This window comes from Canis aureus, chromosome 25 (assembly GCF_053574225.1).
Source record: "Canis aureus isolate CA01 chromosome 25, VMU_Caureus_v.1.0, whole genome shotgun sequence".
In the NCBI taxonomy this organism is placed as follows: Eukaryota; Metazoa; Chordata; class Mammalia; order Carnivora; family Canidae; genus Canis; species Canis aureus.
In genome coordinates, this window is record NC_135635.1 from 42,204,979 (window position 1) to 42,231,466 (window position 26,488).

The following is a 26,488-nucleotide window of genomic DNA, read 5'->3' on the forward strand; positions in this document are numbered from 1 at the left end:
TAGAGAAGGAACTCAGACTAGAGGTTTGATGAGGTAAGGTTAGGAACTGTTGGCTGAATTGCCAGTTAGGCTTATCTCTGTAGTTTGGATTCAAATTTTTGTCCCTTTTATTTTCTACCAGCTACTAAAATTCATGACGTGAATATGCTATCCAAACTCATCATGATTCCTGCAGGACTGTGACCTGAGAGAAAATGTTCGAATTTAGATCTTTGAGCAGCTGCTGTAGAAGACGCCTGAAACAGTGGTCCTTGGTTTTCTTTTCTGCTTCACCTTAAATCAGAAAAGAGAACATGGGCTTGTGTATTTTTTAATTATTATTTATATATGTTCATTTACTTAGCTCTGTCAGTGAGCCAGATATTTTGCTAAGTGCAGGGAATGAGATGTGATCCATTCTTTCAAGGCATTTGCAGGTGCTGTGTTTGTGTATGTGTGTGTATGTGTGTGTGTGTGAGAGAGAGAGAGAGAGAAAAGGAAAGAAAGAGATTGAGAGAGAGAGAGAGAGGGATGGAGGAGCATCCAACAAGTAAATCTCTACCATGAATAATTCTGCCAGCAGATGTAAATCCAGGAGGCTATGGAAGCCCAGAGGAAGAGCATATAAGTCAGACTGTGCTGAGGTCAAGATGATTTCTCAGAGAAAGCGCTCCTTAAATGGAATTCTTAAGTGTTCATAGGGCTGAGCATAGACAAGAAGGGCATGCCAGGCGAGTAAACAGTGTTTTTGAAGATGCTGAGGCATTAAATTGCTGAGAGAATAGGAAATCATTTGGAGAGAAGAGAATGTGGTGAGTCAGGTGGGAGAAGATGACTATAAAGAGGTGATGGTAGTCCTGCAAATTTAAGATTTATCCTTAAAGCGGTAAGGAGGCATGGTCAGGTCCCCTTGGCAATGCTGTCATGGCTTGCTTAACTGTTTTTGTTTTTGTTTTTGTTCTTGTTTTTGGAAAGCAGTTTAGTAGTCTGTATTAAGAGCCTTTAAAATATGCATATAAAATATTCTTTCGGGCACCCTAGGTGGCTCAGTGGTTTAGCGCCGCCTTCAGCCCAGGGCGTGGTCTTGGAGACCCAGGATCGAGTTCCACATCAGGCTCCCTGAATGGAGCCTGCTTCTCCCTCTGCCTGTGTCTCTGCCTCTCTCTGTGTGTCTCTCGTGAATAAATAAATAAAATCTTTAAAATAAAATAAAATATTCTTTGGCTCAATAACATCACTATCACCTACGACATAGTGCTTTATTGTACCGGATATTTTTGATACCCTGTGTATGTGTGTATATTTAATTCTTATAACTATTCTGTGATATGGGAATCATTAGTCCCATTTTATAGATAGAGAAACTCGGTTTTAAAGAGTTAGGCAGGCTGAGGATTGAATTCACATTCCGTCACTAATGAGTCATTTACCTAAGACAAATTACTTAACCTCTCTGAAGCTATTTCCTGAGGAAGCACTATTTAAAACAAAACAAAACAAAACAAAACAAAACAATGAATAGCAGAATTAAATGCAAGCTGCTTTTTTAGATTACCCACTCATTCAGACTATCTCTGCCAGAGCTGACCTCCATTTTCTTGACCATTTAAGATGAAATAAAAGAGCCAGAATTGTGTGGCGTGGAGTGCAACAGACAGAGACCTTGTTTGGGGGCGGCTGTTCTTAGAGTTGTTTGCTCCTGTAGCTTTCCTTGAGCACATTTATGTGGCTCTTGTCCTCTGCCTCATTTATTTATTATTTGTATCTTATCCCCCTGCAAAAATGTATATTCATTGAGGGAAAGGATAGTCTTCAATATGTCTCTGTGTCTCTCACCATCCGCCTGGTTCAGTGCTTCCCAGGCACCCAAGGAGAGCCCGAAGATTCCTTTCTTTAGAAGCAGTTAGAATATCACAGTCTCAGGGAAAACAGGGGCTCTGAGAAGTAAAGAGAGAATAGGGGCATAGGGGTGAACACAGAGAACCATAGATATCTCAGGTTGGAGATCTGGCCAGGAAGGTTTAGAATTGAGGGGATCTGGGAGGATGCATGTAACAGGAAATATGCAGAAAGGGTCCCATGAATGCTGAGTCAAGAAAGTTGCCTTCATCTGACTTCCCTAGAGGGGGATCCATATGCAAATAGGTGGAATTAAGGCAATTCTCCTGGGAGAACGCAATAAAGGACTGGGAAGCAGGACAAGAGAGTAGAAGTAGCCAGAGGGCAATGTCAAGTGGAGCTCCAGCCTCAGCCTAGTCCCACAAAAGTGATCTAAGCTATAAATCACAGCTCAGAGTTTATCCCTGCTGGGCTTTCACACTTCTGCCCCAGCCAGTTACTGGCTGCCAGCCGCTCAGAGGTGACCAAAGAAACCTCGGGAACTTCCGGCTTTGTCTGTGTGGGCAAAGCCATGGCAGTAGCCCAAGGCTGGCCTTCTAAGAGGCACAGGTGCAGGGCATTAGAAGCAAAGGCGTGCAGCTGCTGGGGTGGGGGACAATTTGTATGAATATCCCAGGGGCTGTCTGTGAGTGAGGCATCCACAGTGTTGCCCTGATCACTTCGGCCTTAACTTTGTCCAGCTGTACATGCTGATGTCCACCTCTAAAATCCATTTTGCAGCTTCCTCATCTGCAGAGCAGGACAGTGTTACTTTGTTTGCATATATCACAGAAGGATAGTCCCTCAAAAAAAAAGAGAGATAGGGGACCTAGAATCTTGTTGACACCAATGAGCCTTTATACAAAGCCAGGTGTCATTGTTGTGTCTTTCTCTTCTGGGCCCAGAGGATGGATCAGCTCTTGGTCCTCACCGGGCACTTGTCTTGCAGGCATCAACCCTGATAGCCTTTGAAAAGAACTTGTTCATGTTGGGAAGAGAGTGGGCACTTTTAAAAAATGTTGTTAAATTTTGCAGCAGTTTCTTTAATATATAGCAGTCGCCTTGAACTACATCTAATTAGCCACCAGATATCACGCTGTGGCGATGTTTGGCTTTGATGTGCTCCTTCCTCAGCATCAGCAAGGAAATACTGGGAAGCTAATCATAATAGGACTTAGCTCTTATATGCCTTTTATCTTCAAAGTGGTTTACAACCACTAATTATTAGAGGAATTGTGGTGAACAGCAACCATCTCACGGAGACCTCAAACCATTATCAGGGCCTTTAATGCATCTTATAATAGAGCAAGAGAAGTATGAAGGGGATGTTTAATAATAGTTGTCCAGACCTGGAAGAGTTATTTTATGGAGGTAGGAGACAGCTGTTCCCTGTCTCCCTTGAGGCGAGAACAAGGAAATTGGACCTAATTTGAGGGAAGAGGAGGCAGGATATAGCAGTTGCATAAGTGACAGCAGGCGGCACAGTAGAAAGATTGCCCTCCCAAAGGCACTTCCATACACCTGCCCCTTTATTTGGGCTGATGAGGCATGTGGCCTTCCCTGTGGCCTTGAGTGGGTGACATCACACCACCAAGTCCCATCCAGCTGTGGCAGTCAGTGGTAGATTTATGGGCTTCTTGATTGTATCTCTTCATGTAGTATATATATATATATATATATATATATATATATATATATATATGTTTTTTTTTTTTGGCTTATTTGTTCTGTTAGAGTTTTATCTGGAGTGAAGCAAGACCACTTGAATTCCATAATAAGAATAATAACCAGGTATGATGCTGAGTGAAATAAGTCAGTCGGAGAAAGACAATCATCATATGGTGTCACTCATATGTGGAATATAAGAAATAGTGAAAGGGACCATAAAGAAAAGGAGGGAAACTAAGTGGGGAAAAATTAGAGATGAAGACAAACCATAAGAGACTCCTAACTCTGGGAAACAAAGGGTTGAAGAAGGGGAGATGAATGGGGGGATGGGGTAACTGGGTGATGGGCACTAAGTGGTCACTTGATGAGATGATCACTGGGTGTTATACTATATGTCGGCAAATTCAATTTAAATAAAATATTTTTTAAAAAGAGAGAGAATAATAAGCAGGGGCACCCAGATGGCTTGGTCAGAAGAACATGCAACTCTTGATCTCAGGGTTGTAAGTTCAAGCCTCCTGTTTGGTGCAGAGATTACTTAAAAATAAAATCTTAAAAAAAAAAAAAAAGGAATAAAACCATAGCTAACATTTTACAAATGAGAACGTAGGGCACAGAGAGCTTAGGAAAACTGTCTTTGGCCCTATAGCTAGTACTGTGGGCAGCCTGGCCTTGGAGTTTGGATTCTTATCCACTACAGTGAGAGGCCTGTTAGAGAAGGGGTGGGATTGGTCCAAAGCCCCCCTGCACTGTGTGTGAAAGAAGTAGGTAACAATTGCCTATGGCACAGGGAAAGGCTATTTCTAGACTGGTCTGGTTCCTGTGCTAAGTCCTTTAGTCTTGAGCTGTAGGGTGGTAAAAGGTACCCTGCAAAGTAGCATCTTTGTTCCTCACCGAAAAGAGCTATGTACCAGCCTCAGTGTCCTGGTCCCACCAGAGGGTCTGCCCAGAGCTGCTGGAGGAGGGGAGGGTCATGCATATGAATACCGGGCAGGCCACCTATGAAACCCTGAGGTTTGATCACAGCACTTTTTCCCCAAGTACTAAGATGCATTTGAAATGGGCCATGCCCCTTAAGTCTCGGATTGGGGGTGAGGTGGAGGGTCACAGCCTAAGGAGGCATCCACTGCCATCACCTGCACACACATTCCTGGGGATTCAGAGATCAAGACACCCTGCAGAAACATTAGCCTCACCATTTCTTTCTCAGTGAGGGCTGATTGCTGGTAGCTTGACATGGGCCGTGGGGGGAACCCTGACACTACAGAAACAGGCAGATGCCACAAGCCAGGGCCTTCCCCATCTTCACCCTGGAGAACTGGTTTGCCAAATATTTCGATGTCTTCTTTCTCAATGCTATTTCAGACACTGATGTGGGTCCTGTGACTCAATTCAGCTCTGACACTCACTCCCCAGAGTTAGCACAGACCCACAGCTGAGGGCCCCTTCCCACAAGACCATCTCAAGTCCCAGGCTGTCACCCATCTGTCTGACTGACCCACCCAACATTCTCCTCCTCAGTGATTTGTTAGAACGACTCACAAGATGCAGCAGAGTGCTTCACTTACATGACTGGTTTATTATGAAGGATACAGCTCAGGAACAGCCAAATGGAAGAGATGAGAAGGGTAAGGGGAGGTGTATGTGTGGGGGAGTAGTATGGCACTTCCATGCTCTCTCACCTCCTCCATGTGTTCACTAACACAGAAGCTCCCGAGTCCCGTAGGCTAGGGTTTTTTATGGAAGTTTCCTTACCGAGGCATGACTGATTCAGTCATTGGCCACTGCTGATTCAACTCAAGCATCAGCCCCTTTGTCTTTGCTGAATGTCAACTGTCCCATCTCCTGGTTGTTTCCTCCAGCACCCAGCCCCCATCCTGAAGCTATCTAGAAGCCCACCAAGAGTTAGCGCTTCCCCATAAATTCAGGCGTGGTCAAAAGTGGCTCATTAGGAATAGCAAAGGACATTGCTTTCACTCAGGAAATTTCAGGAGCTCTGTGCCAGGAACCAGGGGCAAAGACCAAGTATGTATTTTTCGTTATACCACAGATATTTACCACTCTCAGCCCTCACTGTCAATGGTCAGTTAAGAAGCCAACATGCATTTATTAGGTAGCTGCTATGTGCAAAGTACCAGACTGGGAACTGGTGGAACATGTGTTTATTTAAATGTTCCAATATCAATTTCATACTCACTAAGATTTATGGACCTAGAGCTTCTGCCTTTGAGGAAAAAGTAAGTCCTACCATGCACACTTGAAACTCTAGCCAACCAGACCAAGTGGTATGTTCTAATGCTGAAAGCATGAACGAAGCAGTAAGTCTTCAGAGGGACAGTGGGCAAAGCAGTCCGGATTGGGCGGCCAATAAGACTTCTCAGAGAAGGTGGACTGATATTGAGACAACACCGAGGGTCTGAACTGACCTACGCAGATTATTTTTATAGGATGGAAGAGGCACTCACAATCCTGCCTTTGCTCAGTCCTAGGAAACACCTCCCATTGAGGCTTCTTAACTGGCTCCTGCCCAAGAGGTGCACTGCCTACCCTTCCCTCCTGAGCATTTCACATCCATTCATATCGAACTGCATCCTCTGCAGTTGCACAAGACCTGCCTACCCCAGCCGTCTTCTGACACTGTCCACTCAGAGTGAATGGCTGAGACTCTGGGCGTGTGGAGAATGCCTCCTCTGAAGCTGAGATAATTAAAGAGATTCCAGCAAATCCCGAAGATGCCTTTTATGCTTTCAGTTTCCCAACTGCCCACTGCAGGGGAGATTCAAGGGGAATTGGGGTGATTTAATGGCTGCTTTCAAGTGTGCAGTGGGTGTGGTGTGTGTGGGGTACCAGCTGCTCACCATCTCCGCCGGGCCCCAAGTAAGGGGGAAATTAGCTTAGAACCTCTAAGAGGGCTTCAGGTTTGATCTATGACCTTTCCAATTGCAGCAGTTACTAAGCTGCTAGAATTACTTTGGAAGTCCCAGAAATGTTCCTGGAAATGTTTGAGGGCTGGATAATTTCCACCCATGTATAAAGGCTTTTACGGAACCACTCTGGAGGGAGAAGAGTGGTCCTCGAGTTCGGATAGAGACAGGCAGATAAAAAGTGATGTCACTGTTCCCCATGTGATGGCGATGACTCTTCCTCTTTCCCTTTGGAATATATCCCACTGGTTTCGCTTTTGTGGTCATACTGTCTTTTGGTCTAAAAAATGTTCCAGGCAGAAAGCTGTGTGCAGCCCAGAGCCCAGAGCAACCCTGGGCTTCACCCAAATGTGAAACAGCCGAGCCAGTCACAGGGCTTCCATTTTATTTTTGAAACAAAAGTAGAAGCCCTTCTGTTGTTTTGTCTTCTGTTTCCCTTGGGAAACCCACAGATGCTGTGTAAAGATCACAGGCCAAACCTGAGGAGAGAAAGGGAAAAAGAGAGGGGGCTGAGTGCATGATCTGCCCTACGCCCTTATTTGCAGAGTTCACTGAGCTCCCTACAGTAAGGGACTGAGGATTTTCACGGGGAAATTACTTCATTTTCTACCATTTCCTGCTTGCCAGGGTTGAATTTAGGAGGAAAGATCAGGCTTCTGGGGTTAAATACAGTAGGTGGGGTTAGATTTGCAAGTTGGGGGATTTAAGAAGGTACTGGCCTGGCCCCATTGACATACAATAAACTGTATGTATTTAAAGTGTACAATTTGAGGGACGCCTGGGTGGTTCAGTCATTAGAGTGTCCAGCTCTTGGTTTTAGCGCAGGTCGTGATCTCAGGATTGTGGGATTGAGCCGCATGTCCACTCCCGGTGGGGTTTGGATTCCTGCTCCATGCTGAGCCTGGAGCCTGCTGGGGTTTCTTTCTTTCTTCCCCTCTACCCCGCCCTGCTCACACTCTCTCTCTCTCTAAAAAAAAAAAGTACAACCTGATAAGTTCTGGTATATATTTGTATGTACATATGTATGGATGGATATACATGTGTACGTGTACACCTATGTACGCACATACATACACATAGGTATAGACATACACACATATGTATCCATACACACACATATATATCTCCATGAAATGATCACATTTAAAACTGTGGATATATCCACACCCCAAAAAACTCTCCTCTTGATCATGTAATCTCTCCTTCTCACCCTTCTTTACCCTCCCTTCTCTTTTTTCTGTCACTAGAGATCAGTCTTCATTTTTATAATTTTATATAAATGGAAGCAAGTACTATCTGCTCTTTTTGTTTGGCTTTTTTTGCTCACATGATTATTTCAAGATTTATCCATTTTGTTGCTTGGATCAATAGTTCATTTCTTTTAATGCAGGGTAGCATTCCCTTGCATAATATATGACAGTTTGCTTACCCATTCACCTGTTGATGAATATTTGTGTTGTTTTTGGCTATTACAAATAAAGCTTCAGTGAACATTCATGTATAAGTCTTTGTGTGGACAGAGGGCTTTTATTCTCTTGGGTAAATATTTAGGAGTGGAATGGCAGGAGTGGAATGGCCAGTAGAAATTTGTTTGACTTTTTAAAGAAACTTCCGGATGTTTACCAAAGGGGCTGTACCATTTTACATTCCCACCAGTGCTGTGTGACAAGTCCATCCAACTGCTGCACGTCTTTGCCAAGACTTGGTAGTATGTCAATCTTTTCATTTTAGCCATTCTTTTTTTTTGGGGGGGGGGAGAGGGTAGCCTCCGTGCCCAGCATGGAGCCCAACATGGGGCTTGATCTCATGACCCTGAGAACAAGACCTGAGCTGAGATCAAGAGTTGGACACTTAACCAACTGAGCCACCCATGGACCCCTCGTTTTAGCCATTCTAATAGGTGTGTAGTGACAGCTCATTATGGCTTTAGATTGCATTTCCCTTATGACTAATGATGTTGAACATTATCATGTAGCTATCTGATATCCATACATCCTATTTGATGAAGTGGCTGTTCAGATGTTTTGCCAATTTAAAAAGTTGAGTTCTTTATTTTCTTATTAATGAGTTCTAAGCGCTCTTTACGTATTCTGGATCAAAATTCTCTGTCAGATATATGCTTTGCAAATATTTTTTCCCAATCTGTATTTAAATGGTGTCTTTCTAACAACAAATTTAAAATTTTTGCAAAGTCCAATTTATCCATTTTTTGAAGTATTATGCTATTGCAAATGTACCTAAGGAATCTTTGCCTAAGCCAAGGTCACAAGGATATTTTCTCCTTGTAGTTTTGTATTTTTAGTCATTACGTTTAGGTCTATGATCCATTTTGAACCAACTTTTGTATGTGACATAAAGTACGCACTGAGATTCTTTTTTTTTTTTTTTTTTTTGCAAATGGATATCCAATTATTCCAGTTCCATTTGCTGAAAAGATTATTCTTTCTCCACTGTGTTGCCTTTGCATTCTTGTCAAAAATCAGTTATATATGTGGGTCTATTTCTGGATTCTCTATTCTCTATTTTGTTCCATTTATCTTTTTTTTTTCTTTTTAGTCTCTGTGCCAGTACCACAGTCAGTGCCTTTATTACTATAGATTTATAATAAGTTTTGAAATCAGATAGTGTTAGTCTTACAATATTGTTCTTCTTTTTCAAAATTGTTTTGGCTATTCTAGGTCCTTTGCATTTCAATATGAATTTTAGATTGGCTTGTCAATTTCTACAAAAAATCCTGCTGGGATTTTGATTGAGATTGAGATGAATCTAGAGATGAATTTAAGCTAGAAATGACATCTTAATAGTTCTGAGTCTTCCAAACCATGAACATGAATATCTACCCACCTATTTTGGTCTTCTTTAATTTCCCTCATCAATATTTTGAAGCTTTCTGTATACAGATATTACACATTTTTGTCAGCTATGTCTCTAAGTATTTCATAGTTTCGATGCCATTGTAAATGGTCTTTTTATTTCAGTTTTAGGTTTTTGTTGCTGCTGTACAGAAATACAATTGATTTTTATAGAGAAAACTTGTATCTCTTAACCTTGTCAAACTCACTTATTAGTTCTAGTAGCTTTTCGTGAATTTCATCAGAATTTCTACATAGACAATCATGTCATCTGGGGTTTAAGATGATTTTATCTTTTTCCATGTCCAATTTGGATGTTTTTTATTTCTTTTCTTTTCTTGCCTCAGTGAACTGGCTAGAATCTCCAACACAACTTTAGATAGAAGCGTTCAGAGTAGATAGACATTCTTGTCTTTTTCTTGATCATAGGGGGAAAGCATCTGGCTTTTTTACCATTAAGTATGATACCAGCTATTGGGTTTTTTTGTAGATGTCCTGTTTCAGGTTGAGCACACTCTTTCTTATTCCTGGCGTTCTGAAAGTTCTCATCAGGAATTGATGTTGGGTTTTGTCAATTTTTTGTGTGTGTGTGTCTACTGAGATGATCATAAGGCTTATCACTTTTAATCTGTTAATATAGTGAATTACATTGTTGATTTTCAAATGTAAACATTTTCTCATTTCCAGGATAGAACTCTGCTTGGTCAGGATATATTCATTTTTTATATATGGTATTGAATTCAATCTGTTAAAATTTCCTAAAGAATTTTTGCATCTATGTTCATGAGGGATATTGGCCTGTATTTTTCTTTTCTTTAATGTCTTTGTCCAGTTTTGGTATAAGGTCATTCTGGCCTCACAGAATATGTTAGAAGGTATTTTATATTTTTTCTATTTTCTAGAGAGTTTGCATAGAATTAGTATTTGTTTTTCTTTAAATATTTGTATTGTTCATCAATATAGCCATCTGGGCCTTAAGTTTTCCTGTAGGAAGGGTTGTCACTGTCAGTTCACTTTCCTTAATCATGTTACTCATTTTACCTATTTCCTCTTGAGTAAGCTTGGGTGTTTAGTGATTCTCAGGGAATTTGTCCATCTCATCTAAATTGTCAAATTTATTGGCATAGAACTGTTCATAACATTTTCTTGTTAGCCTTTTAGTGTCAATATATTTTGTAATGTATCACCTCTCAAATTTCTGATATTATAGTCTCTTCTCTCGTTATTGATCCTCTTAAAGAATGAGCTTTTATTTTTGTTAATTTTCTCTATTGCTTTTCTGTTTTCTATTTCATTGATTTCTCTTTTTTTAAAGGTTTATTTATTTATTTGTGATAGAAAGAGAGAGAGACAGAGAGAGAGAGAGAGAGGCAGAGACACAGGCAGAGGGAGAAGCAGGCTCCATGCCGGGAACCCGACGTGGGACTCGATCCCGGGACTCCAGGATCACGCCCCGGGCCAAAGGCAGGCACTAAACCGCTGAGCCACCCAGAGATCCCCTATTTCATTGATTTCTGATCAGACTCTTATTTTTTTCTCCTTACTTTGGTTTTAATTTACTTTTCTCTTTCTAGTTTCTTAAGATAGAAGCTGAAGCCATAGGTTTGAGATCTTTCTTCTCTTCTAATATATGTGTCTAGATATTTTTCCCCTAAGTACTACATTGGCAATACACTACCAAATTTGATATATTGTGCTTTTATTTTCACTTAATTCAAAATACTTTTTCATTTCCCTTTCCATTTCTTCTGTGACCTATGAGTTATTTAGAAGTATGTTATGTAGTTTTCACCTATTTGGGGATATTCCAGAGGTCTTTCTATTATTGTTTTGTTCACATACTTCTCTGTGGTTTAAGTATGTACTTTATATGACTTTGAATCCTTTAATATTTATTAAAACTTGCTTTATGGACCAGAATATGGACCCTCATGTAAATATTCCATGTGCATTGAAAAGAAAGTATATTTACCTTTTGTTGGGTAAAGTACTCTATAAATGTCAATTAGGTCAAGATGGTTGACAGCATTGTTCACTTCGGTATCTTTACTGATTTCATTCTACATGTTTTATTACTTATTGATAGAATGAAATTGAAATCTTTGAATATGAATGTGGATTTGTCTATTTCTCCTTGCAATTCTATCAGTTTTTGTTTCATGCATTTTATTATTTATTTATTGTTTATTGGAGTTCGATTTGCCAACATATAGTATAACACCCAGCGCTCATTCCGTCTGCTTCATGCATTTTAAAGCCCTGTTATCAGGTGCATAAGTATTTAGGATTATTATTATCTTATTAATGAATTGATTATCATTGTGAATTACTTTCTTTATTCTCATTAATATATTCTTTGTTCTAGAATAGACTCTGCCTGATATTAATATGCAGTTTTCTCTTGGCTAGTATTAATATGGTGTATATTTTTCCAGCCTTTTGCTTTTAACTTATTTGTGTCATAATGTTTAAACTCTACTTCTTGTAAGCAGCATATAGTTGGGTTTTTTCAACTTGGAGAGTCTGCCAGGCTCTGCCTGGATATTCCCTTCCTGTGTCATGGCCTTAAAACTCTTTAGGCAATAATAGGGCTCCTTTTGTTTGTTTTCCACTTGTTAGGAACAAGTTTTGGGCTAGAATGAGGTGGGTAAGTCCTTAGGGTACAAAAATTTAAGTTTTCAGAATGGATTTCCCTTTAAATGCAGTTTTAAGAATGGATTTCTCTTTAAGTATTGTATCTTAGGCATCTCACCCTTAAGAAGACACTCACTTTCAGAGTTGTACAAGTACAAGGCTAGTACCTGAGAGTAAATGCCTCCTTTAGTTTTGCACTTTTGGAGCTTCATTTAAGTCACCCTAGTCCCAGCTCTACTGAAGAATCACTGTCCTGTGTTGCCTGATGTCTAGTGTTTTAGAAAGAATTTTTTTAAAGTATATTTTGTTTGGATTTTTTTAAAGTTATTTCAGTTGGAAAGTAAGTTCAGTCTCTGTTACTCCATCTTTTCTGGAAATGGAAGTCTGAACTTATTCTTTATGAGATAAAAATCCAGATATAGAACTATCTGACTGAAATACAAATTCTTGGCCTCCCTGCAAAGAATTCAGCCAAAAAAATTGGTTTTCCTTTATTCAGCAGACAACCAGTGAGCGCCTATTATATACCATATTCTTGGCTAGGAACGGGGATTAAAATCAAATAAGACATGGTGCCTTTCTAATAGTTGCTCATAGCTGGCTGCCTTAGAACTATTAGCTATCTCATGCCATGCATCACCTGTGAAATGGGTCAGGGAAGGCAGAGAGCCAGAGAAAGTCAGACTTAGAACTGGCAGATTGTCTTTACGAATTGCCATGCCCAGAATGGCTCACTTCAGCTCACATAAGTGGTCGATAGTAGCTGATTGCTCTGTAGTCTCTTTTGAAGGATATGGAGGACAGACCTAACCCCAAATATCTTCCTTTACTGTGAGTTACCATGACTGAAACCCCACCATTTGAGCATCACTCATTAACAGCGGGGACCATGTCTTATTCATGTTTGCATTTTTCAGTGTTAGCTCAGAGCCTGCAACAGGGTAATCAGTAGATGAGTAAATGAGTGAATAAATGAATGAATGAATGAATGAATGAATGAATGATAAATGTTAAAATGATGACTATGCCTCTGGGTGGTGGACTTAGGTTATTATCTGTTGGGGATAAGTAGACCATTAAGAGCAAGTCCATAGCTGGGGCCCATGATAGAAGGCCATGTGGTATAGTACCTAAGATCTCTAACTCTACTAGACCTTGATCTAAGTCCCTTAACCTTTCCCAAACACAGTTTCCTTATCTGTGAGATGGAAATCCTAGTCATCCTTACCTAGTAGAGGGATACCAGGTTCTATCAGAATAAAGTATGTCAGAGGGCTGGCAAGAGGAAACCCTCAAGGAATGTCAGATGTTGTTAGTAGAGTCTTCTGGGAACAGCAAGTAGGAATGGGGCAGGGGCTGCTGGATGACAGACACCTTGAGACAGTCCTGACTAGGTAGCAGAAAGATATAGACTGTTCTGCTCATGCTGTGCATTTGCAGAAGCTTAGATGTTACCACTGTTATTATCCAAAAGCCCTTCGTAAGCTCAGAGTTGCACATAGATATTCTGGGCAATGCACATCATAAGGCTGCCCAGAAATGGCCCTCCTCTCTTGGGACTTATAACTAAGGCATTTAGTTCCTTCTGGGCAAGACAGAATAGAAATGTTAAATCTGTCTATGATTAGGTGATGCCCACTTCACACTATATAATAGGGACAAAGAGAAACAATTCCTGAGGAAGGGGCTGGTCAGAGGTGGCAGATGGGAGCCCATCGTCCAGCCCAAGTGGAGGCAGAAGGTGAAGTCTGCTCTACGTTGCCCAGGCTTTGTTACACAGAGTGCATTCCTAAAGCCAGGAATAGTATTCCAGCTCTTGACACATTTGGTAGGTGGAAAATGTTGACTGAAACTATAGATTACTTTGGATTTACAGTATAACTGAGCCAGTGCCCTGGGCTCTGATAATCAGACAAATCCACCTGCTATACAGTGATTTTCCACCTTTTTTTCTGACAAAGGCACAGGAGATATGATTTAGAACTTCATTTCCTGATTTCCCCCCAAATGCATTTACAATGTGTATCTGTATTTTAACATTCAAATGCTATCATATACTGCAAATGTGGACCAAGCCTATTTCCAAAAAGTCTTCAGATAGAAAACTCAGGGATATTGATATTTCCTTTCATCACATTAACCCAATTTTTATTAATAACAATTTATTCTGTTGAAATTTCATAGACTTACAAACAGAGGTAGAAGGGACCTTAAAGACAAATAGGTCTGGGGCTGTCTGGGTGATTCAGCTGGCTAAGTGTCTATCTTTGACTCGGGTTGTGATCTCAGGGTCCTGGGATCAAGTCCTGAGTCATTGGGCTCTCTACTCAGTGGGGAGTCTGCTTTTCTCTCTCCCTCTGCCGCTCCCTCCTGCTCATACTCACTCTCTCTTTCAAATAAATAAAATCTTAAAAAAAAAGACAAATAGGTCCAGTCTTGTCATTATACAGATGAGGAAACCAAGATCAGACAGGCAGGTACTGACTGGTTCATGGTCATTGAAGTAGCAGAGTCCAGACGAGAGGCGGGTTTCTACAAACCTTCATAGCATCACATCACAATGCACCCTTTGAAAAAAACCCCTTGAGAGGCTTTAAAGTCAGATCAGGGTATATAATATGGGATTCTGTGTTGGCTGGAGACAGCTTTGGGTGTCACCAAACTAGGCCTGGCAAGTCCAGTAGGACAGGAAGCTCCTTGAGGCCCTGGCGAACTCCCATTCATCAACTTTCATCTGCATGCTCATGGGCCCCCCTGCAAAGGTCTGCTGCATAAGTAAAGAGCTCACCAAGAACTTGTTGACTCTCACAGTTCTTGGTGAGCTCTTTACTTGGGTTAATGTGGTGATAACATAGGAGGCTGTGCATCTGAGTGAGGAGAGTTATCTGCCCTTGGGAAATGCTGAAGTATCTAGACAATGTAGGATTAAGTACAAATAAAAGTTCAAGGAGCTTGGATTTAAATCTGTTTTTGTATTAACTTGCTGTTCAGCCTTGGTCAAATCCCTCAATCTCTCTGAGCATCAGTAAAATGACAATGATCATATCTATTTCAGAGGGATGTGAGAAAATATATATGGAGACCAAGGCATGGGCCTACCTCTAAGTAAACACTCGATAAGTAGGAGCTGGTCTATGAGGATCTATTTTGTTGTTAGTTTGAATGGGGAGACATTGTTTTCAGGCTTCCTCTACCCACCTCCTTTCAATCTGGAAATGTCTCTTTTCTTCTTCCCCCTCTTCCTTCTTTGATGGGCTAGCTGATCACGGCCCATTTACCCTTGCCCTGAGCTTCTGCTAATGAAGAGGTGGTTGCTAAGAGAGGCTGGACATACCTCACTCCATCCACACATACCCACTTGTCTCTCTCATCTTCTGTGTCTAGATTCTGCAAAGACTTGAAGAAATTGACAAACTGGGATGGCTACCCTTGACAGGAGAGTGGTCTCTAGACCCCAGAGATCTGGCCAGGGTCCAAAGGAGAGTGGGGCCTGCATGGGTCCCCAGGACAATTTGGAATGCAAGGAGACCCAGGAGCTGTCCATGCTGAGCAAGGCACAGGAATTCTTTCAGACCTGTGACACAGAAGGCAAGGGCTTCATCGCCAGGAAGGACATGCAGGTAAGAGGCCTACCCACCCGGTATGCCAAATGGTATGGGTCTTCCTGGCTTGGGTTAGGGGTTGCCCCAGTGGGGGCAGAAGAAAATGCTATCTACTCTTCCCTGGAAGGAAGTGTCAGCCCAAACTCTACTGGGAGCCAGATCTCCTGGGTTCATTCCTATTCTGGCTTTTGCTTGCTGTCACACTCAGAGATTATTTCCCTTCTCTGACTCAGTAACTCCCAGGACTGCAGAAAATGGCGACAGCAACATAAGGAACTTGGGTAAGACATGGCAGAGAACCTTCTGAAACAAAGTGGGAGGCACCAGCATGTTGCTTCACAGCAAAGCCTTGAGCTAGGCCAGGGTGCTATGTGTGCCTTCAGAGCAGGCACAGTGGCAGGTGCAAGGACCAGAGAGAAAGGTGCTTCTAGAGCTCCTTATCTGTCCCTAGCTCTCACACTCAACCTCACTCAACTTCTTGTAAATATGTCCCAAGAGAGATACTTCAGAAACCCAGTGCGCACAATTGCTTGGTGCAGAGCTCAGCAAACTCTCTGTAAACGGCCAGAGAATAAGGATTTTAGGTTCTGTGGGTCGTGTGCACCACCATGACCACTCAGCATCGTGTTGCCCCAGGCAACATGTAAACAATAAAACTCTGTTCCAATAAAACTTTATTTGTGGACACTGAAATTTGAATTTTACATGATTGTTGCGTGTCACCAAATATTCTTCTTCTGCCTTTTTTCCAACCATTTAACATTATACTGTACACTTGAAACTAATATGGTATATTAATTTTACTTGAATAAAAAATAATAAAAGTGTAAAAGACATTCTTAGTTCACTGGCCATAAAAAACAGGTGATGGGTCTGATTTATAGCCCAGGGGCGTCACTTTGCCACCCCTGGTCTAGTGCCTTTCCGCCATGAGTGTCAAAAACTTCCTCTCAGTATCTTACTAACATCCCTAATGCTAGTCATGATTTCATCTGATATGAATAAATAAAATGCATCCTCAATCAGACCATGCTTAAAGCAACCCTGCCTCCAGTCCTTTCATCATTTGCTTTGTCAAGATGCTGTTGGAAAGGAAGTCTTATAATGGTCACGTTTTCTTTTTTTACATTTAGGTTTTTGGAATACACTAAAGTTGAGCAGTGGAATATAGACCCTCATGGGCACCAGCCCCAGATGGGCTCACACATGGGAGCTATGAAGAGATGAGCCTTGTGACCTGGGTGAAAGGCAGTGGGTCTTTCTCTCCCTGGCCTCACAGGATGGTGTTTTCAGGCTTCAGGTGTTCCTAAAGCTCTTCCACTGTACAGTAGCTGCAAATTGAGGGCAAAGTACTGGAGGATGGGGCCAGCTTCACCACAAGTGAGCTCCGAACACCCTTGTTTTCAGCAGTTGATCACCCAATACATTTCTGGCACCAGCACTCATTTCCCAAGTCTCCCTCCCCATGGCAGGCTAGACTCAGTGTGCTTTGAGGAAATCTTTGATCTACCCTGTCTATGAACTTCATAATTATCCTTCAAAGGTTTGTGGGAGTGGTGGTTGGTCATGGTGTTTTAATGGCACGCTTAACTTTTGATTTTCCCTTCTGGAAAGAAAATGGAATTCACATTTACTGAGAGGGTCACCTGTTGGCCACATGCATGGTGCAAGTCAGCACTTCCACTCTGTATCTGTCCCAATTAACCCTCACTGTAGCCCACTCTTTAATGAAGGGAGGAAGAGGCATGGTGACTAAGGTATAAAGTCTAGATTGTTAGACATCATTTGTATTTGGCATGGGTGGAAGTCCTAACCATTGAGTTCCAGAGATACCAACTCAGCTACATTTCTCCTCAGTTCTTGCTCCTGACCCTGGCATGCGGAGAAGGGGATAGGCATCCTACCTGGCAGATGCTTGCACATCCTTAGCATTCATTTCTACCAGCTCCATTTTCCCCTGAAGCTTCTGTGTACCTGTGGACAGTGAAGCATTTCAAATTTTCCATTCTTCAGGCTGAGAGAGTACCATCAAAAGCACTGCTGTCTCTTGCTGCTTTCCCTGGTCCTGTCTGGGGCAAGACGGGCTGGAAAAATACTATGTGGAGACCACTAACCAACATATAGTCAACCTTGGGCTTTCTGTGGAAACCCCAGGTGCCCTTTGGGTTCACCTTTCACAGTTCTTGGTGAGCTCTTTACTTGGGTTAATGTGGTGATAACATAGGAGGCTGTGCATCTGAGTGAGGAGAGTTATCTGCCCTTGGGAAATGCTGAAGTATCTAGACAATGTAGGATTAAGTGCAAATAAAAGTTCGAGGAGCTTGGATTTAAATCTGTTTTTGTATTAACTTGCTGTTCAGCCTTGGTCAAATCCCTCAATCTCTCTGAGCATCAGTAAAATGACAATGATCATATCTATTTCAGAGGGATGTGAGAAAATATATATGGAGACCAAGGCATGGGCCTACCTCTAAGTAAACACTCGATAAGTAGGAGCTGGTCTATGAGGATCTATTTTGTTGTTAGTTTAAATGGGGAGACAGCTGTAGCTTTAGCTGCTTTGCCAGGAGATCACCCCACTTCGGTTGGTGGTCAGCTCGCTGGACCTGGCTGCCAACACCTTATTCACCTCTAGCTCCTAGCTCAGCCTCATGGAAACTGAAAGCAGAAGCATTCAGATTGTGCACACACACAAACACACACACACATATACACACACACAAATTTGGCCATGAAGGAAGGCCCTTTGAAGCACACCCCTTAAGGAAGGAGAGGCCGTGAGTCAGATGGGAGGGCCAACGTAGAGGCTGGAAGAGGTGAGTGGAGAAGCAGAGTTGGAACGAGCCATGCAGGGCTTGCTGTCCTTTTGAAAAAAGAATGACACAGAGAGAGTGAAGCTCCTCCCCTGGTGCTCTTGTTCTTCTTGCTCCTGAATGACCAAAAAGCATTTGCAGAGGGCCAGATGGATTTTGTATTTATCAGAGAGGCAGGGGAGATGGCCACAGCACCTGAGCCCCAGCAGTATGGAGCCAGCCCACTCTGAGAGAGCAGGGACCACAGAAGGAAAGGAACAGGGTCTACACTCTCTCCTCCACAAGGAATCTCTGGGTTTCATGGGGATCAATCCAGGCAGAATTGGGGTGAAGACTGCTTTGTGGGGTGAGGTCTGGTACAGCCCCTTAGACAAACAGAGTCATGGGGCTGAGGGCTGTGACTGGAAGTCAATCCTGCCTCCAAGGGACAGAGAGATTCAAGAAGCTGGGCTAGAATAAGTCATGAAGGGACTCCTTCAGTCCAGAGAGGGAGATGGGGTCAGTTTGGGCAGGAGATCTCTCTGAAGAAACCTAGAGCCTCAAAAACCCTGTTTCCTTGATTTTTCAGAGTGAAATGATTACCTGCCAATGCCAAGTGTCTATCTCCCAACACTGCCTAGAGTTCCTCGACTAGCCAAACTGTTAAGAATCATCTGGGAGTTGCTGGCAAACCAACCAAATAGTGCCTCCTTGTACAAAGTAAAGTTTTATTGGAACACAGCTGTGCTCATTCATTTACAAAGTGTCCATGGCAGTTTCTGTTCTCCAGTGAATAGCTGACAAAGACCAAGTGACCTGCACAGCCTAAAAATATGTGTTATCTAGCCCTTTACAGAAAAAGTTAGATGATTCTTGGCTTAGGTTAACAAAAAGACTTTCTAGGATTTTTATAGCAAATTGAACTGAGTTTTAACCCTGAGTCTGCAATTTAGTAGCATATGAATTTGTGTGGCTCTTAAGCCCTCTAGGCCATAGTTCCTCATCTGTGAATTATTTATGCTACCTCCCAGCGTTAGAAGAGAATTGAATGAGTGTATGAATGTAGAGCACTTGGCTCTGAGGCCAGGACTTGGATATCCCTCCATAAATATACTTGTGTGTGTGTGTGTGTATGTGTGTGTGTGTGTGTGTGTGTGTGTGTGTGTTGGGAGTGGGAGATGGGGAATTGTGTCCCATGTCTTATCTCAGCCTGATGTACTCCACACTGTGATTTTTTAAATTGTGGCAAAATACACATAACATAAAATTTACCGTCTTAACCATTTGCTGTAGCTCAATGGTATTAAGCACATTCATACTGTTATGCAACCATCACCATCATCATCTCTAGAACCGTTAGCAACTTCCAGAATGGAAACTCTGTACCCATTAAATGCTAACTCCCATTGCCTCCTGCCTGCAGCCTCTGGCAACAACCATTCTACTTTCTTCTGTCTCTATGAATTTGACTGCTCTAAATTCCTCATGTAAGTGGGACCACACAGTATCTGCCCCTTGATGACTGGCTTATTTCACATGGCATAATGTCTTCAAGGTTTATCCATGTTGTAGCAGGTGTCAGAATTTCCTTCCTTTATGAGGTTAGATAATATTTCATTGTACCTATATACTACACATTGTTCATCCATTCATCCATCAATGGACACCTGGGCTGCTTCACACCCTCAAGTGAGAATAATGCTGCTGCGAACAGGGGTGTGAAAGACTCTTTGAGTCTCTACTTTCAATTTTTTTGGGTAGATATCCAGAAGTGGAATTGCTGGATCATATGGTAATTCTACTTCTAATTTTTTGAAGAACCACAATACTGTTTTCCATAACCGCTAAACCATCATTCTTTGATTTTAAGTGCAAGTCATCTGTACTTCCTTGGAGATAAGGAAAAGACACTCATGCTGAAGAAGGAGTCTTCCGCTCCTATCCAGCCAGTGTTGTTGTTGTTTGTGTCCACTCGACATGAGTGGGGCAGTTTCACTTCTTGGAGGACATTTGGTGATGTCTGGAAACATTTTCGATTGAAAGTACTAGAGAGGGAGGTGCTACTGGCATCTTCTGCTCATACCCTATAATGCACAGGTCAGCTTCCCTCCCTCCCCCAACAAAGAATTAACTATTCTAAGATTTCAGTAGTGCAGAGGTTAAGAAACCCTAGGCTATACCAAACAGCCCGAACCAAGCACGTGAAATCATAAAGCAGAATAAAGGTATAGATCTCACCTCTCAGACCTTGAATTCTCACCCTGAAGGTGTTTGATATGGCTGAGCTATGGCATGGGAAGACAGTAGCTGGTGCTGGAATAGAGGTCTCAATAGGATGCTGTTGAAGCCCCCAGAGGAGGGAGACTTTAATTCTGACTGTAAAGCTGGATCTCTTTTGGTTTTCTCTTTAATGAGTTTTCTTTGGATATGTTTGAAGTTGTGCACCCATTCACTTTCAGCAGCATAAGGCATGTTACTGGGCTAGTGACCAGGAAGGTAGAGGGGTCTGGCTGGTGCATAGCAGAAGACAGCATTTTTCATGGTTCTGGGAGTCCCAGGCCTCAGCACTGCTGCTGCAGGATTGCTTCCTGTTCCACGTCCTGGAAAATGTCCAGTCTGTAAGACCTTGCAGAGCATCAGCAGGAGTGCTGGTCAGGATCAGGAGCATGAGAGATCCAGACCAATGCCCCTTAAATAGGAGTTCAGGCTCTCCTGCCATCATTCTTGGACACTCATTCATTCATTCATTCATTCATTCAACAAGTGTCTGAATACTTCATATCGGTCATCACTAAGCTATCTGGGAACACGATAGTTAGTGAAAATGAACAGGATCCCTGTCTCAGAGCTTCCAGTCCACTGAAGGACCAGACATTCAAAAACTAATTGCATTTATCAGTATATAAAATACAAGCTGATGTGAGGCTAATAAAAGAAGGAAATGTGTTTAGGGGATCTACATAGCCTGGCCTACCCCAGGGGGCTGCAGAACCTGAGTGAGGCAGGAATTCAGAGCTAACTTGATGGCAGTGGTGGGAGGCAGGCTTTCATGGAGTGGTGGAGTTTTACAGAGCTGCTTGGGCATGGGGCATGGCAGCATGAATAGGGTGAGCTCACTTTCCATTTCTCCTCCTTCCCTGCCTGCCCTTCCAGATGGAAATGAACCACTATGTACAAGTGAAACAGGCTCTCTAGAAGGCTAGTACGTGGTGCTGCTGGTAAAAGAAACTTTTGGTGGTAGATGGGTAGGTGCGGAATGGTAATGCCCAATAGGGATTTCTAGAAAGAACATGGCAGAGGACCATTTGACTGTAGCTGAAGTCCTGAATGGGAAATCAGCTCTTTAATCCCAGCACTGGTCTCCACTGTGACTTTAGGCAAATCTGGAGCCTTGCAGGCTATCTGATCAGTGCAATGAATAGTCTTGTCCCCCTTCGCTCTGCTTACCTCAGTGAATTGAAAATGTAGACAGTACCAGGTGCTCAGGGGACAAGGCCAGAATGAAATGATTTTACATGGCTTTGCAGGACCTGAGAACAAAGATAAACAAGAAGTGATTATGGTTATTAAGAATAAAGGATTTTTCAAATAGGGCAAACAAAGAGAAGTTAAAGAATCTGGTGTGGTACAGAGAAGGCTAAAGGAGAACTTGGTACTAATTTGCTGGGACAGGAAGAGTAAGAACTCCTGGGAGGATCTAAGATCACTTGTCCCAGGTTCACTGACAACAAAAAGAAGAAACCAGCTTGAGTCGTAGACCAGAGAGGCTGGGGTTAGGTGATGGAGGGACTTGTGTTAGATTCAGGAATGGAGCCTCAGGGCGGGGTATGACAGCTTTTCGAGATTCACGCTAACAATAGAAGAGGTACCCATATGCTGGATGGTTTGGGTGAAAGGCAGATTGAGGGTCCCACCAACCTCTGCAGCCCCCTGGCAGCCCATCTCTAGCTCCAGCACTGTGTGAGGCATATCTCAGGTCAGATCCAACAGTCCTAGGCTGACAGTGGGGAGGGAAGAGGGAGGATCACCCAGAGGAACAGACCAGAGTCACTTGGGTTTTCCCTCTACATCCCATTTGATGCCTTTGGTTTCCAGCGGAGCTAATAAACTTCCTCCTTGCAAAATTGACTCACTCCTCACCCCACCTCCCTCATTTTCATACTGTGGCTTTTGAGACAGCTGGTTTAAGGATTGTTGATAAGCCAGAGATTCTGCTGTATGCTAAGCACATGTACTTCTAGATGCTTTGCACACACTCTCACTCCCTTCCTTTCTAAAAAACTCATTCATATTTAATTCAGTTCTTCTAAATGGCTTCCACAGCATCCTATCTTTTCCACTTTGTAATGCATCACAGTCTCCCTTAATGCACTACCTGCCAAATTAAACTTTATGACTTATCAGCCATAGGATCAAGCCATAAGATCAAGCCAAGTGTTCTTGCAAGTCATGTTGTGGGCTTTCACACCTGCTGGCTCGTTTTCATTGTTCAGATGGGTATGTACCTTTCTCCTACAACCCTGTGCTCCTTGTCTTCAGCTGTCAGTTACTTGGATGCTGGCAATCTTGTGCAGCTGTCTCTTGGGTAACAGGGAGGAAGATCAGCTGGGCTGTAATGAACTCCCCTGGGGAGTCCTTGTGTGGGGACTTAGATTATTAGGGCAGAAGAGAACACTTGCTTCAACTATGCTGATCAGCCTTGACCTGGGGCCACTGCACATGAGGCAGAAGGCCAGAGGGAAGTGTCAGGAACTTAGCCACTTTCTCCTTATCCCAACAGCAGCTGGTCCCTCCCCTCCTATCCTGCATCCTGCATGGTCCCTAGTCAGGTCTGGATTTAGGTTCAACGTTTATTTAAAGCTGCCTTGTGCACCACCCTGTCCAGTTCCCCTTTAGAACACAAATGCTCTTGGAGGATTGATACCTTAAGCACATGGCAGTTAACATCTTTTCAGGAATGAGTTGAGAGCCAATAGGAAGCAGAAGGAGGGGACATAGCCTGAAGTGATGGGTGTAGGTCACTTACACAAAAGAAGGGAGCTTATCTACCATCCCCTCAGGGCCAAAGGATCAAAATGTGTGTCCACAGAAATTGACAAATGTGCTGAGACCCAGGGACATGAGTGGCTCCATGAAAGGAGGCTTCCGAGTGTGACCCATACCTGTGTCTTAGCAGGGGAGGTAGCATGGCAGAGGATGGGGCTTGCAGAGACAGGGAGGACTGGGCGAAACCTGGCCATTTGTCATTCACTTGCTGATCACTTGGTAGGTCAGTGGATCGCTCTGTCTGTCTGTCTGTCCCACTCTCTTTCTCTGCCTCCCTACTACCTTTTATTGAATGCTTTCCCTGGGCCGGGCCCTGGGCCAAGTTATTTATGTTTGCTATCTCATTTAACTTGACAACGGAACGTCATGTAGCTTATAGCCCACAACAGGATTCAGTCCTGCACAGTTTCCATTCTTTATGGTTATGAAGAGGGCCAGCTTTGGAGTCAGGCCTGGATTTGACTCCTGGTGTGGTTCTTTACTGGCTAGGTGACCTTCGGGCAAGGAACTTTAACCTCATACTTCCTGTAGAAAGTGGTGATAATAATGCCCACCTAAAGGATTGTCATGAGAATTAAATACAAGTACGCATATTTATAAATATATTGATAAATATTTATTTGTTTGTCAATCACCTAGAAAGTTGCCTAGCACATCAGTAGGCACCTGGTAAATCATCGATGTTGTAACATTCAAAGGAGGAGAAGCATGGTAAAGGGATATTTTGTGGGACAGGGCCAGCTCTAGACATTTTTGGCAGGAAGCTCTGCTGAGCTGAGTGTTAACCAGTGCAGTCTGGATTGTTTTCAGAGGCTCCATGAGGAATTGCCTCTCAGCCTGGAGGAATTGGAGGATGTATTCGATGCCCTGGATGCTGACGGCAATGGCTTCCTGACACCAGAGGAGTTCACCACTGGATTTAGTAAGTTCTGATGGGTGCCAGGGCCCCAGGGCATGCATCTACCTAAAGCTATGGAAGGGCACACCTCTCCCACCAGATCTGTGGGTTTGTGTAGCACAAGCTTCCCTGCTCTCCGGAAACTTCTAAGCTTTGGATTATTTGGGCCTCATTCTGTGTCCATGGCAGCTGTTCACACCATTGTTCTCTCAGTACCACAACACTGTCATGACCAGGTCCCCTCCCACCTGAGAGGGGTAAGGGGAATGCAGGGAAACTCAGGTAGAAGCCTAGTCACAAAAGGGGGAGCCGAGATGAGATTTCCAGCCTCTCTATCTCATTTTCTTTCCATGTTACCAGTGTGCAACAAAGTGGGGTGGCTGAAATGGTTCATTTCAACCTGGGTCTGGCTGAGTTTTTTTTTTTTTTTTAATTTTTATTTATTTATGATAGTCACAGAGAGAGAGAGAGGCAGAGACACAGGCAGAGGGAGAAGCAGGCTCCATGCCCCGGGAGCCCGACATGGGATTCAATCCCGGGTCTCCAGGATCGCGCCCCAGGCCAAAGGCAGGTGCTAAACTGCTGCGCCACCCAGGGATCCCCTGGCTGAGTTTTCCAGATGGAGGGGAACCCACTGTCAGAGGACTTTCTAGAGGGTTTGAATAGACCAGTCCTTCTCAAGGTACCCAGGAGGAAAGAGACCAGAGATTCATAAACGAGATAAAGAAACCTGATACACCAACAGATCAGAGAGCGATCAGGTATTGATCAGAGCAGGTACTGGTCAGTGGGCAAGTTTTATCACACATCTGCCTCAAACAAAGTGCCATATAGTTTGTTTGGAAGTAGTTGAGGCCTTTCCTGACCTCTAGGAGCTTATACTGCCTTGAGAGCATAAGACAGATTGCTGTACATTACAGGCAGTCTGTATGGAGAAAGTGCACCCAAAATTGTTAATCGCTAGTGAACGTGAAGCACGGTGATCCCAGTGGTGGGAATGACTAGCTTATGCTTCGGAGCGCAGTCAGGCTTGGAGGTCGATGGAGGGAAGCCTCTTGTCCAGAGAGGAAATCAGTGAAGAGATGAGCTCAAAGCCAGATTTTAAGGTCTAGGAACCACAAAGGCACCATCGTACCGTCACCCATTCCACCTTTCCCAGGTCTCTCAGCATCTTGTGGAAGTGGGAGAGCCCCCAAACCCAGGAGATAGTGTCCAGGAATGCTTGCCGTAGGGGGGTTGCCCTTTTCTTCTTTCGGATGAGCCTCACACGATTCCTGGCAACTAAGAATGAGAAGGTCTTCCTGGGTGAGTATTGCTCGCTGAATTCAGATCCGGGTGCTGTGTGTCCCCCCAGGTCACTTCTTCTTCAGCCAGAACAAGCCAGGTCAGGAAGATTCAGGGGAACAGGTGGCCCCGCTGCAGGAAGAGAAGGTGTACCAGTCCAGAGGGGAAGAGCATGTGGGCCACATGGATGACGATGAGGAGACCCAGTTCCAAACACTGATGGACAAACTTGGAGCCTCGAGGGTTTTGGAAGAGTAAGTGGTGACAGGGACTGGGGGATGGAGCCCAGCCTGGGAGCCACTGCTTCATCTGACCCGTGCAACATTAGTGTTTGTTAGTGCTCAGCCACGCCCCAGGTTCTGGGCTGCCAGTTAGGAGACTTGCTCTGTCCAGCCTGCCCTTGGCAGACACTTGTCTCTGTTTCTTGTATTTTTCTTTTCTTTTTTTAAGATTTTATTGATTTAATCACAAGAGGCACAGAGACAGAGGCAGAGACAGGCAGAGGGAGAAACAGGCTCCCTGGGAGGAACCCGATGTGGGACTCAATTCTGGGATGCCAGGATCATGCCCTAAGCCAAAGGCAGACATTCAACTACTGAGCCACCCAGGCATCCATGCTTTTTGCATTTTTCTCAGGGGGAAACCCGGCTATGCCTCTCCTCACTCCTACCTGACGGTATCAGCACAGTCCTCGGCTCCGTGAGGACAGCTGTCGCAGACGGCTGCACCAGGCCTGGATGGGTTCTCAGGCCATTTTGCTATGGGCTCCCTGTCACTGCCACCTCACCAGCATTTCCACCTCCCCCAGAGTCAACCCTGGGGGGCTGCAGGGCATCCTGGCCAGCTCCACAGCGGCGTGCTCCTGGCAAAGGCACCTCATGTGGTTGCATTTGCACACTGCATCCCTGAGCCAAACCAAACCCATCAGGAA

General features: G+C 43.6%; 1 protein-coding gene across 6 annotated transcripts in view; it reads left to right on the top strand.

Annotated features, from left to right (window-relative positions):
- The window catches only part of CRACR2A (calcium release activated channel regulator 2A), a 138,570-nt gene that overhangs the window by 38,245 nt on the left and 73,837 nt on the right, over nucleotides 1-26,488 (top strand). For all 6 annotated transcript variants that reach the window (XR_013364428.1, XM_077871414.1, XM_077871412.1 and 3 more), the window contains 3 exons: nucleotides 15,320-15,555; nucleotides 24,186-24,297; nucleotides 25,628-25,811. Coding sequence is in view for 5 of the 6 variants with exons in the window: in XM_077871414.1 (XP_077727540.1) it covers nucleotides 15,355-15,555; nucleotides 24,186-24,297; nucleotides 25,628-25,811 (497 nt within the window). In the remaining variant the exon portion in view is untranslated. The remainder of the gene's footprint in view (nucleotides 1-15,319; nucleotides 15,556-24,185; nucleotides 24,298-25,627; nucleotides 25,812-26,488) is intronic.